The sequence below is a fragment of the Borostomias antarcticus genome (assembly GCF_949987555.1).
Source record: "Borostomias antarcticus genome assembly, chromosome: 11".
In the NCBI taxonomy this organism is placed as follows: domain Eukaryota; kingdom Metazoa; phylum Chordata; class Actinopteri; order Stomiiformes; family Stomiidae; genus Borostomias; species Borostomias antarcticus.
The window spans coordinates 4789812-4805353 of NC_140244.1; the positions used below are offsets into that span (position 1 = coordinate 4789812).

The following is a 15542-nucleotide window of genomic DNA, read 5'->3' on the forward strand; positions in this document are numbered from 1 at the left end:
CTGGTTGGCTGGTCAGGAGCAGCGTGAGTCTGACCGGGCGGAGGTGCCGATCTACCGCTCCCCCAGGACCCTCCTTAATTGGGGTCATCCACTGGGCTGCATGTGAACATCAATTATTCATACCTCATCCCCAGTCAATTCACACACACACACACACACACACACACACACACACACACACCCACACACACACCAGCTGGGTTATAATCACATTAAAATCGAATACAATTTAAAGCTCTTTTTTTCCAGGTGTCACTGATGAATTCAAAAAGTCAACTATGGTAGATAGGGAATATTAGGGAGTAGTTTGGTATGGAGTAATTGATTACTTAGGGAGGGATATAATACCGTGTAATGCTTCATATAATCTGGTCAGTCTGTCTGCATAACCCCCTCATCTCCCTCTGCTCTGTCTCCTCTCTACTCCACCCATCTCTCTCTCTATCCTTCCATCTCTCACTCTCTCTTCCTCCGTCTCCCACTCTCCCTCACTCTCTCTCTCTCTCTCCCCTTCCTTCGACCTCTCACTCTCTCTCCCTCCATCTCATTCGCTCCCTTTGTCTCTCTCTCCCTCTCTCTCCCTCTCTCTCACTCTCTCTTCCTCCATCTCACTCTCTCCCTCTGCCCCCCCCCCTCTCTCTCTATCTCTCTCTCTCTAGGAGGTCCAGCGAATCACAGTAGATTTGAAGATCACAGCGGAACATTCTAATCACCTTGACAACAAGCACAAAAACAGATATATTAACATCATGGCCTGTGAGTCAACATGCTGGACCAGAACACACACAGAACAGACCAAGAACACACACAACACACAGAACAGACCCAGTTACACACACAACACACAGAATAGACCAAGAACACACACGACAAACAGAACAGACCCAGTTACACACACAACACACAGAACAGACACAGAACACAGACAACACACAGAGCAGACCAAGAACACACACATAATTCACACAGAACAGACACAGAACACACACAGCACACAGAATAGACCCAGTACACACACAGAATTCACACACAACAGACACAGAACACAAACAAAACAGACTCAGAACATGCCCAGAACACACACACACACACACACACACAATACACACAGAACAGATCCAGTACAGACACAGAACAGACACAGACCAGACCCAGCTGATTCTGTTATACTAAGCAGAACGGATGTTTACGGTGAACATGAATGTCCGTGTCTCCTAGATGACCACAGCAGAGTGAAGTTGCGAGCCCTGGCCGGGAAGGACTCCAAACACAGCGACTACATCAACGCCAACTACGTGGACGTGAGTGCCGTCCGTCCGCCATCGCTCGCCGTCCTCTTTTAGCCTTGTCTCGTCCTGCGTCCGTGTGGTTTGACGTGCGTGTACTCCCCCTGTACCCCCCGAACCCTAACCCTGACCCTGACCCTAACCTTAACCTTAACCCCTCGCAGGGCTACAACAAGCCCAAGGCCTACATCGCGGCCCAGGGGCCACTCAAGTCCACCTTCGACGACTTCTGGAGGATGGTGTGGGAGCAAAACACCGGCGTCATCGTCATGATCACCAACCTGCTGGAGAAAGGACGGGTAGGTCCCCCGACCGGTTTCCGCGGTTACCGTCGCGCGCTCGGCGGAGGTGGGTTTCCGAGGTTACCGCCGCACACGTGCGTCGGAGGAGGTGGGGGGCCGCTCCTCGGCGGTTCTCCGCGGTTAAAGCTGTTGTGTGTGTCGGAGGAGGAGGTGGGGGTGGGTTCTCACGGCGGCGGGTGGCGTTGTGTCTCTCAGAGGAAGTGCGACCAGTACTGGCCCACGGAGAGCAGCGAGGAGTACGGCAACGTCGTGGTGACGCTGAAGAGCGCCAAGGTGCACGCCTGCTACACGCTGCGCCGTTTCCACCTACGGAACACCAAAGTCAAAAAGGTAACGGCGTCGCTCGCACCTTGGGGGGCCCGGCCGCCCCGGCCCCCTGCTGTGCTGCTGTCGCGGTTCACGATGTTCTTTGTGTTGTCGGACCTGTTGTCGCGGGTCCCAACCGAGCGGCCATGCTGTGGCTCAAGAGGTAGAGCGGTCGCCCGATGACCGCAGGGTCGGCGGTTCAAATCCCGCCTCCTCCTGTCCACATGTCGAAGTGTCCTTGGGCAAAGACACGGAATCCCAAATCGCTCCCAACGAGCAGGCTGGCACCTTGCATGCCAGCTGCCGCCATTGGTGTGTGAATGGGTGTGAATGGGTGAATGAGAGGCCTTCATTGTAAAGCGCTTTGGATAAATGCGCTATATATAAGTGTATTCCATTTATTATCACTTACCATGTTGTTACAGGGTCAGAAGGGGAACCCTCGAGGCCGTCTGAACGAGCGGGTGGTGCTCCAGTACCACTACACCCAGTGGCCCGATATGGGGGTCCCGGAGTACACCCTCCCCGTCCTCACCTTCATCAGCCGCTCCTCCGCTGCGCAGACCCCCGACATGGGCCCCATCCTGGTGCACTGCAGGTCAGCTGAACCCTAACACTCACCCTGACCCTCACCTTCCTAAACACAGACCACTGACATGGGCCCAATCCTGGTGCACTGCAGGTCAGCTGAACCCTAACACTCAACCTGACCCTCACCCTCCTAAACACAGACCCCCGACATGGGCCCCATCCTGGTGCACTGCAGGTCAGCTGAACCCTAACACTAAACCTGACCCTCACCCTCCTAAACACAGACCTCCAAAATGGGCCCCACTCTGGTGCACTGCCCCTAACCCTAACCCATACCCAACTTAACCCTATCCCCTAAACCTCCAGGCCAGTTTAACCCTGACCCTAACCCTCCAGATCTGTCACCTTAACCCTAACCATCCAGGTCATCTTAACCATAACCCTACAGGCCAGTTTAACCCTGACCCTAACCCTACAGGCCAGCTTAACCTTACTATCCTCAATACAGACCCCCGACATAGGATTTTGACTGTCACAGACAGTGTCTTGCACCTCCTGAAACGTGTAAGGGTTAGGATTGGCCAGGAAGGGGTAGAGTCAGAAAGGTCACAGAAGCCGTCATAGATGCTGCATAGTGCGACTGGTTGAAGGTTGCCTTCTTGATCACTCTTGAAAAAGAGATTTTAATCTCAATGATGCCTATCTGGTTCAATAAAGGATTTGATTGATACAGTATATGGAGGCTTGTGAAGTTCCCTCTCGAGGCGTGCTGTGGAGGTTAGAGGTCATCTCTCTGGTGTCTCCACAGCGCTGGCGTGGGTCGGACGGGGACGTACATCGTCATAGACAGCATGCTGCAGCAGATCAAGGACCAAAGCACAGTCAACGTCCTGGGGTTCCTCAAACACATCAGGACCCAGCGCAACTACCTGGTCCAGACCGAGGTACTGTTCCCGTGTGTTCTCCGGTTCTGCCAACAATATCAACAGACCTAGAGGTACTGTTCCTGTGTGTTCCTCGGTTCTGCCAACAATATCAACAGACCTAGGTACTGTTCCTGTGTGTTCTCCGGTTCTGTCAGCAATGTCAACAGACCCAGAGGTACTGTTCCTGTGTGTTCCTCGGTTCTGTCAGCAATATCAACAGACCTAGAGGTACTGTTCCTGTGTGTTCCTCGGTTCTGTCAGCAATATCAACAGACCTAAAGGTACTGTTCCTGTGTGTTCCTCGGTTCTGTCAGCAATATCAACAGACCTACAATAGAGGTACTGTACTGTTCCTGTGTGTTCTCCGGTTCTATCAGCAATGTCAACAGACCTAGACTCTGGAGATCTCTGCCTCAGAAAGTCTGGAGACATCTCCATTGAAAATCATTGCTAGAACAGCGGCGAAAACCGACGCTACCAATCAGAGGCACTCCCTACTGTACATCTCCAATGGGGTGAAGGACCCGCCTTCCCACAAACAAACTGGAGTGGAGAATCAAAACATTGAGATCAAAACATGTCACCGCCCCATTGGGAAGGACCGCCCTGATTGGTCCTGCAATGCAGGTTTTTTTCAATCTCTCAAATTGTTTCCACCCACTTTTAGCAACGAAATCTGGAGGACGGCCGTAGTCTGTGCGGTAGTTGAGCGCAGTGCGAGTCTACAACTACAGTGACTCCCAGCACGCTGCCTAACACTAAAGACAGAGCTGAAGCATTGGTGTGTCCTGCGTCCCCCCCCCCGACAGGAGCAGTACGTCTTCATCCACGACGTCCTGATGGAGGCCATCTTGGGTCGGGAGACGGAGGTGCCCGCCTGGCAGCTCCACGGCTACGTCAACAGCATCCTGACGCCCAGCCTGGTGGGCCGCACGCGCCTGGAGAAGCAGTTCAGGGTGAGACCCCCCCCCAAGCTGTGAAGCTGTGAGTTGGGGAATGTTAATCCCTCTTCAAGGTAAGTCATTCCCTGACCTCTCTCTCTCTGTCCAGCTCCTGACCCAGTGCAACGCCCGGTTCGTGGAGTGCTTCAGCGCCCAGAAGGACTTCAACAAGGAGAAGAACCGCAACTCGTCGGTGGTGCCCTGTGAGTACCGCCGGACCACACTCACGTCTTAGCAGGGCGTTTTTTGGGGTTCCCCTTTTCTTGAAGTGTATTCATTAGTTGATGCGTGGTTTATTATTTGCCTGTTCTCCTAAAATCGTTCCAGATCGAGAATTCTCGGATAGGATATCCAGATCCAGAGTCTAGGATATTGACCCGATGAGGGACTCCATGCATGCACCCATGCTATGATCAGGAAAATAATATTTACTGTCCCAAAGCAACAGGATCGGGGCTATAGATATGTGCATTGTGGTCTTGTATTAGATAGATTATGTACTTTGGTAGGGAAATTTGGTATTATGGGGTTGCGACATCTTGGATGTGATTGGCCATGTTTTTGTCTGTCGTTAGCGGAACGGGCCCGGGTGGGACTAGCTCCCCTCCCTGGCATGAAAGGAACAGACTACATCAACGCCTCCTACATCATGGTACGGTTCTAGTTCATACTCCATCATAGCCAATCCCAGACCAGTAATCCTGACCATCTGAGCCGTTGGCCAATGTGGTTCAGTGAGAGGGACTTGTATAACCCATTTGACGAGTGTGGAGTCAGAAACAAAGGAGGACACAATAAATACCTAATTACATATTTTGATAACTGCATGAATTATTTTTTGATATATCTGTGGGGACTCTTTTTTTATTGTATATTTTTTTTACTTTTGACATCTCAGGGTTACTACAGGAGTAACGAGTTCATTATTACCCAGCATCCTTTGCCCCACACCACCACAGACTTCTGGAGGATGATCTGGGACCACAACGCCCAGATCATCGTCATGCTACCAGACAACCAGGGACTGGTGAGTAGCCTTCCCTGCAATCTGACCTCAACCTCACCCTAACCTCAACTCCACCCTAACCTCAACTCCACCGTGACCTCAAGTCTATCCTGATCTCAACTCCACCCTGACCTCAAATCCATCCTGACATCAACATCATCCTGACCTCAACTCCATCCTGACTTCAACTCCATCCTGACCTCAACTCCATCCTGACTTCAACTCCATCCTGACTTCAACTCCATCCTGACTTCCACTCCACCCTGACCTCAACTCCACCCTGACCTCATTCCACCTTGACCTCAACTCCATCCTGACTTCCACTCCACCCTGACCTCAACTCCACCCTGACCTCATTCCACCTTGACCTCAACTCCTCCCTGACCTCAACTCCACCTTGATTTCAACCACACCCCGACCTTAATTCCATCCTGATCTCAACTCTATCCTGACCTCAACACCACCCTGATGTCAACTCCACCTTGACCTCAACACCAACCTGACCTCAACTCCACCTGGACCTCACTTTAACCTCAACTACACCCTGACCTTAAAGGAAAATGCTCGTTTTTGACAACCTGGACCTTATTTACGACATATTATAAGAAGTTTGACTCACCGAGATCACTTTTGTGTTGTTCGGAGGCCTGTAGAAGAAATTTAAAATCCAGCGCGAGCCAGTATATCCATGTAATGGCGTCGGACGGGGCAACGGGAATGCAGTTTCTCAAAATCCATTTTCGGCCGCTAAACGGTTGTTTTCATCAATCAGATTGGATGAATCGACAGTTGAGATTCCTCAACGCGAGCCATTGTTGTTTTGGTTTTCAAATACGGTGTCTTTAGCCTCTGTAATATGATCTTTACACGCCTCTCCCCCACTTGCTCCAGCACGCATGCGCACAGGCCAGCACGCAGACTGGCTATTCTCCGTCTGTAGGCTACACTCGCGCTCACATTCTCTGCGCTACGATCGGATTGTTGGTGCCTAGAATATTGTCGTCGTCATTCGTCAGCAATGGTTCGTTTTTGCGTGTACCCAAATTGTCCAAACAAAATGACTACCTGGACAAATCTCAGCTTCCACAGGCTTCCTTTGCTCTCCACGGACGTCCGTATACTCTGGCTCAAAACGATATGGACGTCCGTCATATTCTAATTCATTTTCTAGATCCTCTAAATCTGACAAATATTCAGCCATATTGCACACAATATTCTAGGCACCAACAATCCGATCGTAGCGCAGAGAATGTGAGCGCGAGTGTAGCCTACAGACGGAGAATAGCCAGTCTGCGAGCTGGCCTGTGCGCATGCGTGCTGGAGCAAGTGGGGGAGAGGCGTGTAAAGATCATATTACAGAGGCTAAAGACACCGTATTTGAAAACCAAAACAACAATGGCTCGCGTTGAGGAATCTCAACTGTCGATTCATCCAATCTGATTGATGAAAACAACCGTTTAGCGGCCGAAAATGGATTTTGAGAAACTGCATTCCCGTTGCCCCGTCCGACGCCATTACATGGATATACTGGCTCGCGCTGGATTTTAAATTTCTTCTACAGGCCTCCGAACAACACAAAAGTGATCTCGGTGAGTCAAACTTCTTATAATATGTCGTAAATAAGGTCCAGGTTGTCAAAAACGAGCATTTTCCTTTAACTCCATACTGACCTCAACTCTATCCTGACCTCAACCCCACCCTGACCTCAACCCCACCCTGACCTCAACTCTACTCTGACCTCAAATCTACCCTGACATCAACTCCACCCTGACATCAACTCCACCCTGACATCAACTCCACCCCGACCTCAACTGCACCCCGACCTCAACTCCACCCCGACCTCAACCCCACCATGACTTAAACTCCGCCCTGACCTTAACTCTGCTCTGACCTCAACTCCACCCTGACCTCAACTCCACTCTAAAGCCACTCACCTGACATTCCCTCCGCTGTGTTTGTCCAGGCGGAGGATGAGTTTGTTTACTGGCCCAGCCGGGAGGAGGCCATGAACTGCATAGCCTTCACCGTCACGCTCATCAGCACGGACAGACTGTGCCTCTCCAACGAGGAGCAGATCATCATCCACGACTTCATCCTGGAGGCCACGCAGGTAACCCCCGCCCTCTGACCTGTGACCCCGGGTACCCGCCTGTCCGTGGCTGGGCTCTGCGGTTCTGTACTGACCGTGCCGGTGCGTCTCTCCCTGTGTCAGGATGACTACGTCCTGGAGGTGAGGCATTTCCAGTGCCCGAAGTGGCCCAATCCAGACGCCCCACTTAGCAGCACCTTTGAGCTGATCAACTTCATCAGGGAGGAGGCGCTGACGCGGGACGGACCCACCATTGTACACGACGAGTGAGTACGCTCGCCGATCAACGCGCCTGAGTGGGAGGTAAAGTAGTGTGTGTGTGTGTGTGTGTGTGTGTGTGGGTGTGTGTGTCCTCTAATGTGTGGGACTGAAGGTACTCCAGGGTTTTGTGTGGCAGCACTAACGGTCTGGTCAGCATGTTACGGTCAGGGTAGTCTCAACGCCAGACCCGTGAGAGTTCTTTCGCTGATACGCTACATAAGCTACGCTAACTACGTTACTGCGTGCTGCAGGTCTCTCTATGGGTCTGGGACACGTCATGCAAAAATCTGGTGCTCAAATCCTGGCAATTCATTGGTTTTGCAGGAATCCCTCAACGTAATATTTGAGGCTGGAGAGGGCGGGCGTTTTTTTTGTGAGAGAGACTACAGTCTTGCTTTTTTTATGAGAGAGACTACGGTCTTGTTTTTTTTGTGAGAGAGACTATGGTCAAGGTCATGTTGTCCTGTATGGCAGCATGTTGGGCAAGTCTAGCACGCCTAGAGTATGTGTTGTGACTGACTGTGTGCGTGTGTGTGTGTGTGTGCGTGTGTGTGTGCGTATGCGTGTGTGTGTGCGTGTGCGTATGCCTGTGTGTGGGTGTGTGTGTGCATGTGTGTGTGTGTGTGTGTGATCTCCGGCAGGTACGGAGCGGTGTCGGCCGGGACACTGTGCGCTCTCAGCACCCTGTCCCAGCAGCTGGAGAGTGAGGGGGCCGTGGACGTCTACCAGGTGGCCAAGATGATCAACCTGATGAGGCCTGGCGTCTTCACAGACCTGGTGAGACCACCCGCGGGACGGCCCACCTGCTCAGGAATAGGGATCCCAGATAGCAAGCGGATGTGTAATAATTCTGGGCCATATATGGGCCGGAACTAAGCCACAAGGGCCAGATCTGGCCTGTATATGGCCCAGATCCGCTTGCTATGTGTGTTGGGGAGGTGAAAAGCCGTATACCGTGAAATACCGTAAACCGTACCGTGTAACTAGATACTGTACCGTAATGCAAAAATCCATACCGTCTCATCCCTACTCAGGAACACCGTTTTTCACATCCTGGGCCCGTTTTCCCAAGTGCTAATAGCCTGGAAGACAGACTCATCGCGAAAACAAAGTTGTTTTCACGGTAGATTATGGACCTCTGGTTGCCTGGAACGATTTGAGCAGGCGGGAGTACTCGCCTTGACGGACGAACTCCTTCAGCCAATCAGCGTCACAAAACATAGATCAAACTTTTGCGAAATCCAGTCGGAAGAACTGCGAAAATATATTTTCCACTGAGAAACTCTTCTAGTGCATACTTGTGTTCTTCTTTAATTGTTGTTATTGAGTCTATTTCTGCAATAACTGCACTTATGGCTCTGTTTATTCTTCTAACGTTAACGTTACTGCTCGTTGCTTCTACTTCTTCTACTACTACTACTACTACTTCTAGCATTCTACTACTGTAGCTCTCGACGATATCTACAGGAACCAATCAGGGACTGGGGGGCGGAACAGCAGTTAAAATGCAGTCTCCTGATTGGTGCCCCATTTTCTGGGAAAACTCAAATCATTTTGGGCAGCTGGAAGTCCTGACTCTATCGTGAAAACTAGTTTTTTTTCCGCGATGAGTCTAGCTTCCAGGCCAAAGTGCTAAGGGCTAAGTTTTGTCTGTCGCAAACCCAATATTTCTGGCCTACTCTGAGTTTAGTGCACAGTGAAGACCGCAAGTCTGGGGTGTCTTCATTGCACACCAAACTCGGCAGAGGCAAGAAATATTGAGTTTGCGACGGTCAAAGTTACAGGTAGGTCTTAGCACTGAATAAAGTGTTACCCTGAGTCCTGGCACCAAAATAGGGCCCAAAATATTTCAGTATGTATCATCTGAGCCATCTATTTCATTTACTGTAGCTCAAGAATTAATGTGACCCAAAACCTAACCCTCACTATCTGTGTGTGTGTGTCTACTGTATGTATATGTGTGTGTGCATGTGTGTGTCTGTGTCTATGTGTTTGTGTGTGCGTGTGTGCATGTGTGCCTGTGTCTGTGTGTGTGTGCATGTGTGTGTCTGTGTCTATGTGTTTGTGTGTGTATGTGCATGTGTGTGTCCGTGTCTATGTGTTTGTGTGTGCGTGTGTGCATGTGTGTGTCTATGTGTGTGTCTGTGTCTATGTGTGTCTGTGTCTATGTCTGTGTCTTTGTGTGTGTGTGTGTGTGCATGTCTGTGTCTATGTGTTTGTGTGTGTGTGTGTGTGTGTGTGTGTGTGCATGTGCGTGTGTGTGTGTGTGTGTGTGTGTGTGTGCATGTGTGTGTCTATGTGTGTCTATGTGTGTGTGTGTGTCTGTGTGTGTCTGTGTGTGTGTGTGTGTGTGTGTGTCCAGGAGCAGTACCAGTACCTGTACCAGGCCATGCTGAGTCTGGTGAGCTCCAGGGAGAGCGGGCTGAGCCCCGTGTTCCTGGACACCAACGGAGCGCTGGTCATCATGGACGAGTCGGACCCGGCGGAGAGCATGGAGTCTCTCGTCTGAGACCACACACACACACACACACACACACTCCTCCACAAACGCACACACCTCCACACGCTGTCAAACATGCAAACACACACACACATGCACTTCATTTGTACTATTTCCGAACTTTGGCAGACGTTCCTGAGGCCTTTTCCGCCAGACTATTGGTTAAATGAATAACCTTATTACTTTTTTTACACTGATGAAAGTTTTTGATATTTATTTTTTGTCTTTGTTTTGGTCTTAATGTTATCCTGCTGAGCGTTTGCACCTGTTGTTTAAGTTGATATGACGAGGAAGCAGCTCTGTCCGGTTTGCACTATACTGTCAGTGTTACTGCCTAAATCCACTTAGCTAAGTTGTGGTTCCTCTCTGTATCTGACCTGGGACTGCAGCGTTGAAGGACGACCCTGACCTGACCTCTAGGATGACCCTGACCTGATCTCTAGGACGACCCTGACCTGACCTTTAGGACAACCCTGACCTGACCTCTAGGATAACCCTGACCTCTAGGATGACCCTGACCTGACCTCGTTCTTAACGTCCCATCATAGCTTAACTCAGCCCAGCCTGCATCACACCGCGCCGGACATCTGGTCTGGCCTACCCATCGCCCAATGAAGCGACATGTCAGGCTGTAGAAAGACTTTGTTACTAGCTTATTATTACTATATTACCCACAAATCACATCTCTATTGCTGAAGTGGTATTACAACATCTACTGTGAACATTTATTGCTTTATATGAAGATTTATTATTGTTTTTGTAATGTATATTACTACATCCTGATCACAGTAAACAAGTGTGAGTACAGTAATGTGCTGTGGGCATTGTGTGGATCATGCTTCGACACACCGAGACATCCTTTCAGATGATCTGGTCTCTGGGTGAGTTGGCTGTACACTGTAGCTTCCTACTCTACTGTAGCTACCTACTCTACGTTGTGCTTGTCTGTCTGACCAGAGACGACTCTCTCTAACACAGCTAGTATCAGCTCTAGCCTGATGTCATGTCCTTGTTATCCCATATTATGGCTCATTGTTTGAGGGGAAGGCGCTTTGTTGGTAACCAAAGACATGGTTCAAAATTCCTATAAAAAGTTGTTTGTCTACTTTGTCCAAAAATATTGGAAAGAATGTGTGTGTTTGATGCTTTCCTGCTGTTTTAGATCTAGGTCCCGACTTGGTTTGCATCTAGGTCCGGACATGGTTCAGATCTAGGTCCAGACTTGGTTCACATCTAGGTCCAGACATGGTTCAGATCAGGTCCAGACATGGTTCAAATCTAGGTCCAGACTTGGTTCAGATCAGGTCCAGACATGGTCCAGATCTAGGTCCAGACTTGGTTCAGATCAGGTCCAGACCTGGTTCAGATCAGGTCTAGACCTGGTTCAGATCTTGGTCCAGAGAAACGTTGTAAATGGACTGTGGTTTATTCTCTCCCTCATGTTTTTCTGAACCGATCCCCCAAATTTCACTTCAGATTCCACACATCTTAGATTCTACAAACTGTCTTCTGGTGCATACTCCTCTCATATCTACTTCTCTAACGAAGAGGAGTTTCTTAAATTAAGTCAAACTCTCCAACATTTGGAGGAATGTCCTGACATCATTTGTCACATTAGGAAACTGTTTCTGACAGCAAACAACACTTTTGTTTGTTTTTTGAAATCATAGTTGTTTCTTTTTTTATTTTATTTTGAGTGTAATGTTACGTTCCTGTGTCATTTTCTTAAAAAACAACCTTTGGAAATTCAACATTATTTGTGGTCATTGAACTTTATATTTTCATACAGAGTTTTTTTTCCCTTTGTAAAGAGCCCCAGTCCTTCCTAATAGGGATGAGATGTTTGGATTCAAGTCATGGTGATTAGATTTGAATACCATTATTGCCACCTGCCATCACATTCCAAAAACAAGACCATGTTTTCTGCTCCTTTGTGATGGAGCATCCTTTCTCTCTAATCTCATTGTTTAGTGACCAGTGTGCACCAAGGACGTCACTGAGTCAGTTCGCCTCAATTCATTCCAGCAAAGCTGACACTTGTTCTATTTTGTAACTTGAAATTGAATAATTGAATGGTTTATTATATCCCCTCATCATATGACAGTATCATAGCTTCATCCCTATGATACTGTGGTATGATGGTATTATAGTCTAATAGTGTTATTTAATAAGTCAATTGTATTGCTATACATTAAATAAAGTATGGGTTTTGATGTACATTCTGGTCTGTTGAGTATTGAGAGTTTTATTCTGTTGCCTGAGACTGCCAGTCAACTATTACAATTGCGATGTTGCCCTCTGCTGGTTGAAGACGTAACTGCATCGGTGCCACAAAGCAGAGGACACTGCTCTATTTGTACAGTAATTTTATTTAGAGACAACAGCTCTTGCATATTACAACTGTTGGCTTTCATAAGGCAAAAGCAAGAATGAATCCACCAGCTAATTCACACGGAAAACTGAAAGCATTTGGAGAGGGTGGGACCCCAGGCATGCAGCTATGGCTCAGAATGCAATATACAGCATTATATTTACAGAACAACAGTGAGACAAACATATGACATCTCAGCATACTCCACTACACAAACAGAAAAGACAGACCAGCCTTCTTTTGGTAAATAAATAAAAACAAACATTATTTAAGCTTTTTTTTTTTTTCTCTGTAAAAGTGCAACTCAATTAAAATAGAGCCCGTTTCAAGGCTGTCAACGTACAAATAAAAATAGAATTTCCCAGAAGTTATCAAAATGGAGCTATGAGAATATTGCATTTCTAGAATACCCACTCGTATTAGTTCAAGATGCCTGCCGAACAATGTCTAGTTAGTAACGTGGGGCGAGATCACAGAGCATAGACGCAGATGAAGAAACGCAAGTCTAGAACATACTATTGATGTCGAGAGAGTGAGCAGATGAGAAGATGTTTATCCTAAACAGCACTGAACTTAAATACAGAGGTTCATTTTCAGATCAAAGCAGTTGGCATCCACTTAAAAGGACAAGACAAACAGGGCCCATACACTCATCACAACAATGTACCATTAATGAATGTAGAATACCACAACGAAGCTCCATATATGTTTGCATTGGACACGGACACACCTAATAATCTCACTCAACATTGTCGAACAAATGGTACTCCATATTGCTTAGGAACACTTAGAAATGAATTTAGAAACCAATGAGTCAAAGATAGGTGCTATCTTTATCATGACACAGCTAAACTGTCAATCATGGTTTTATTTTTTTTCGACATTTGTATTTTATTTTTCCTCAGTATAATAGTTCCTTCATGGGGCGTTTTCGAGCTGACAAAGAGGTCCTAGAGTGGCTATCTGTGTAACAGAGTTGGTACATGCATTGGTTACCAGGCTAAGCCAAAGTGTGAGGGGTTGGGTCGGTGGGGTGTGTGTGTGGGGGCGGGGGGGGGGATCTAGTCGTCCTCTTCATCCTCCTCATCACTGTCCTTCATAGAGATGCCCTGCATGCCCCCCTCCCTGACCGAAGCCGTGGCCTCCTCCAGGGTCAGCCGGTTCCTCACCGTGTCGTACATCTTGCTGTTCAGTGTGGAGTCTAGCACCCCCTGCAGGCGGAAGTCACGGTACTTTTTCTAGAAAGAGAGGAAAGAACCATGGGTAACCGGGGACAACAGTCACGAGTCACCATCAAGCATTGCAAAATTCGGGAAATGTTCACAAACCTCCCACGGGAATTAAAGGGAATTAATGGGAACAGGAAAACATAATTAATTCACGTTAATTCCAATAAATTCCCATAAATTCCGATTGAGAATTTGGGGTAGCTTGTGAATATTCCTGGAACTCTGCAAGCCGAGTCACCATTCTGGGCTTTCTCCTCCTCCTCCTCCTCCTCCTCCTCCTGCTCCTCCTGCTCCTCCTCCTCCTCTTCTCCTGTGTCATGTCTGCTGAGTTGCCCACCTTGACGATCCTGATGAGGATCTTGAGCTGGTAGACGTGCAGCTGCTGGTCCATGCGCTCGGTCAGCCACGTGCCCAGCAGGTTCATGGTGGCGGTGTACCATTGCTGTAACACACACAGACACAGCGCTCTCCAGCAAAACACACACGCACACACACTCAGACAAACCGACGCGGTATTACGGTACCTACCTACTGCAGAGATACAACCCTTTCACACGTTTCTGACTAAACACACATGCACTTTTGTACAGCACTCACACAGCCAGTTATTGTGCTTAGAACAGATGACACGCACACAAACACACACAGCACAGCACATACTGTAGTACACACTAGTACTACACAGCACATACCTTCATTTCACAAATCCATCCATCCACACACATGTAACCCATATGACGCACTGATAGTTGCGCTAATAGGGAAGTCCCTCTTGGAGGGACTGTCAGCGCCCCTTTGAGGAGTGGCTTTCACCAGCTACTCCACGTTTCATTCAGTTACACTCACCCCTTCAAACTCACTCCACACCACTGGGCATCCAGGTCACGGCACCAATGTAACCCATCTATCCCTATTGGCGCAACTGTCAGCGTGTCTGCCTCCCAAGTGGGAGACATGGGTTCTAGTCCTACCCTGGGCATGCCGAATTCATCCATCCATCCATCCACCCATCCATCCATCTATACATGTCACCACACTCAGGAATGGTGAGATATTTGCACAGAGGTGTCCATTTATCACATCATAATCCTAATTTCAAGCACCGAAGGGCACTAGATTATGCTTCGTGAATAATCACCAACAACTTACTAGTAGTGCTTTAGTATAAATGCCGAACAGGCTTGTATTGAACAGACTGGAACTAAACATGTATGTGTTGTAGGTTGAGGTTCAGCTTTGAGCTGCTTCAGAAAGAGTGGTATTCAAAGAACTGACCCCTAGAAGCTGCTAGTCTAGATGAGTAATAGTCTAGAACTGACCCTAGAAGCTGCTAGTCTAGATGAGTAATAGTCTAGAACTGACCCCTAGAGGCTGCTAGTCTAGATTAGTAATAGTCTAGAACTGACCCCTAGAAGCTGCTAGTCTAGATGAGTAATAGTCTAGAACTGACCCTAGAGGCTGCTAGTCTAGATGAGTAATAGTCTAGAACTGACCCCTAGAAGCTGCTAGTCTAGATGAGTAATAGTCTAGAACTGACCCTAGAGGCTGCTAGTCTAGATGAGTAATAGTCTAGAACTGACCCTAGGGGCTGCTAGTCTAGATGAGTAATAGTCTAGAACTGACCCTAGAAGCTGCTAGTCTAGATGAGTAATAGTCTAGAACTGACCCTAGAAGCTGCTAGTCTAGACGAGTAATAGTCTAGAACTGACCCTAGAAGCTGCTAGTCTAGATGAGTAATAGTCTAGAACTGACCCTAGAGGCTGCTAGTCTAGAAGAGTAATAGTCTAGAACTGA

The 15542-nt window shown here is 48.3% G+C and overlaps 2 protein-coding genes across 5 annotated transcripts in view; one reads left to right on the top strand and one right to left on the bottom strand.

Moving 5' to 3' along the window:
• ca16b (carbonic anhydrase XVI b) overlaps positions 1-10157 on the top strand; it is a gene marked incomplete at both ends in the record, with an annotated part of 161492 nt that extends 151335 nt beyond the window's left edge. Inside the window, 14 exons of the mRNA XM_084445746.1 lie at positions 660-756; positions 1219-1301; positions 1451-1585; positions 1784-1918; positions 2320-2492; positions 3234-3369; positions 4161-4307; positions 4402-4495; positions 4868-4944; positions 5191-5319; positions 7262-7408; positions 7511-7653; positions 8290-8425; positions 10011-10157. Of these exons, the coding sequence (XP_084301872.1) occupies positions 660-756; positions 1219-1301; positions 1451-1585; positions 1784-1918; positions 2320-2492; positions 3234-3369; positions 4161-4307; positions 4402-4495; positions 4868-4944; positions 5191-5319; positions 7262-7408; positions 7511-7653; positions 8290-8425; positions 10011-10157 (1779 nt within the window). The remainder of the gene's footprint in view (positions 1-659; positions 757-1218; positions 1302-1450; positions 1586-1783; positions 1919-2319; positions 2493-3233; positions 3370-4160; positions 4308-4401; positions 4496-4867; positions 4945-5190; positions 5320-7261; positions 7409-7510; positions 7654-8289; positions 8426-10010) is intronic.
• Positions 10158-13580: 3423 nt separating this feature from the next.
• cadpsb (Ca2+-dependent activator protein for secretion b) overlaps positions 13581-15542 on the bottom strand; it is a gene marked incomplete at both ends in the record, with an annotated part of 91404 nt that continues 89442 nt past the window's right edge. For all 4 annotated transcript variants that reach the window (XM_084445330.1, XM_084445329.1, XM_084445327.1 and 1 more), the window contains 2 exons: positions 13581-13757; positions 14086-14190. In XM_084445330.1, coding sequence (XP_084301456.1) covers positions 13581-13757; positions 14086-14190 — 282 coding nt within the window. The remainder of the gene's footprint in view (positions 13758-14085; positions 14191-15542) is intronic.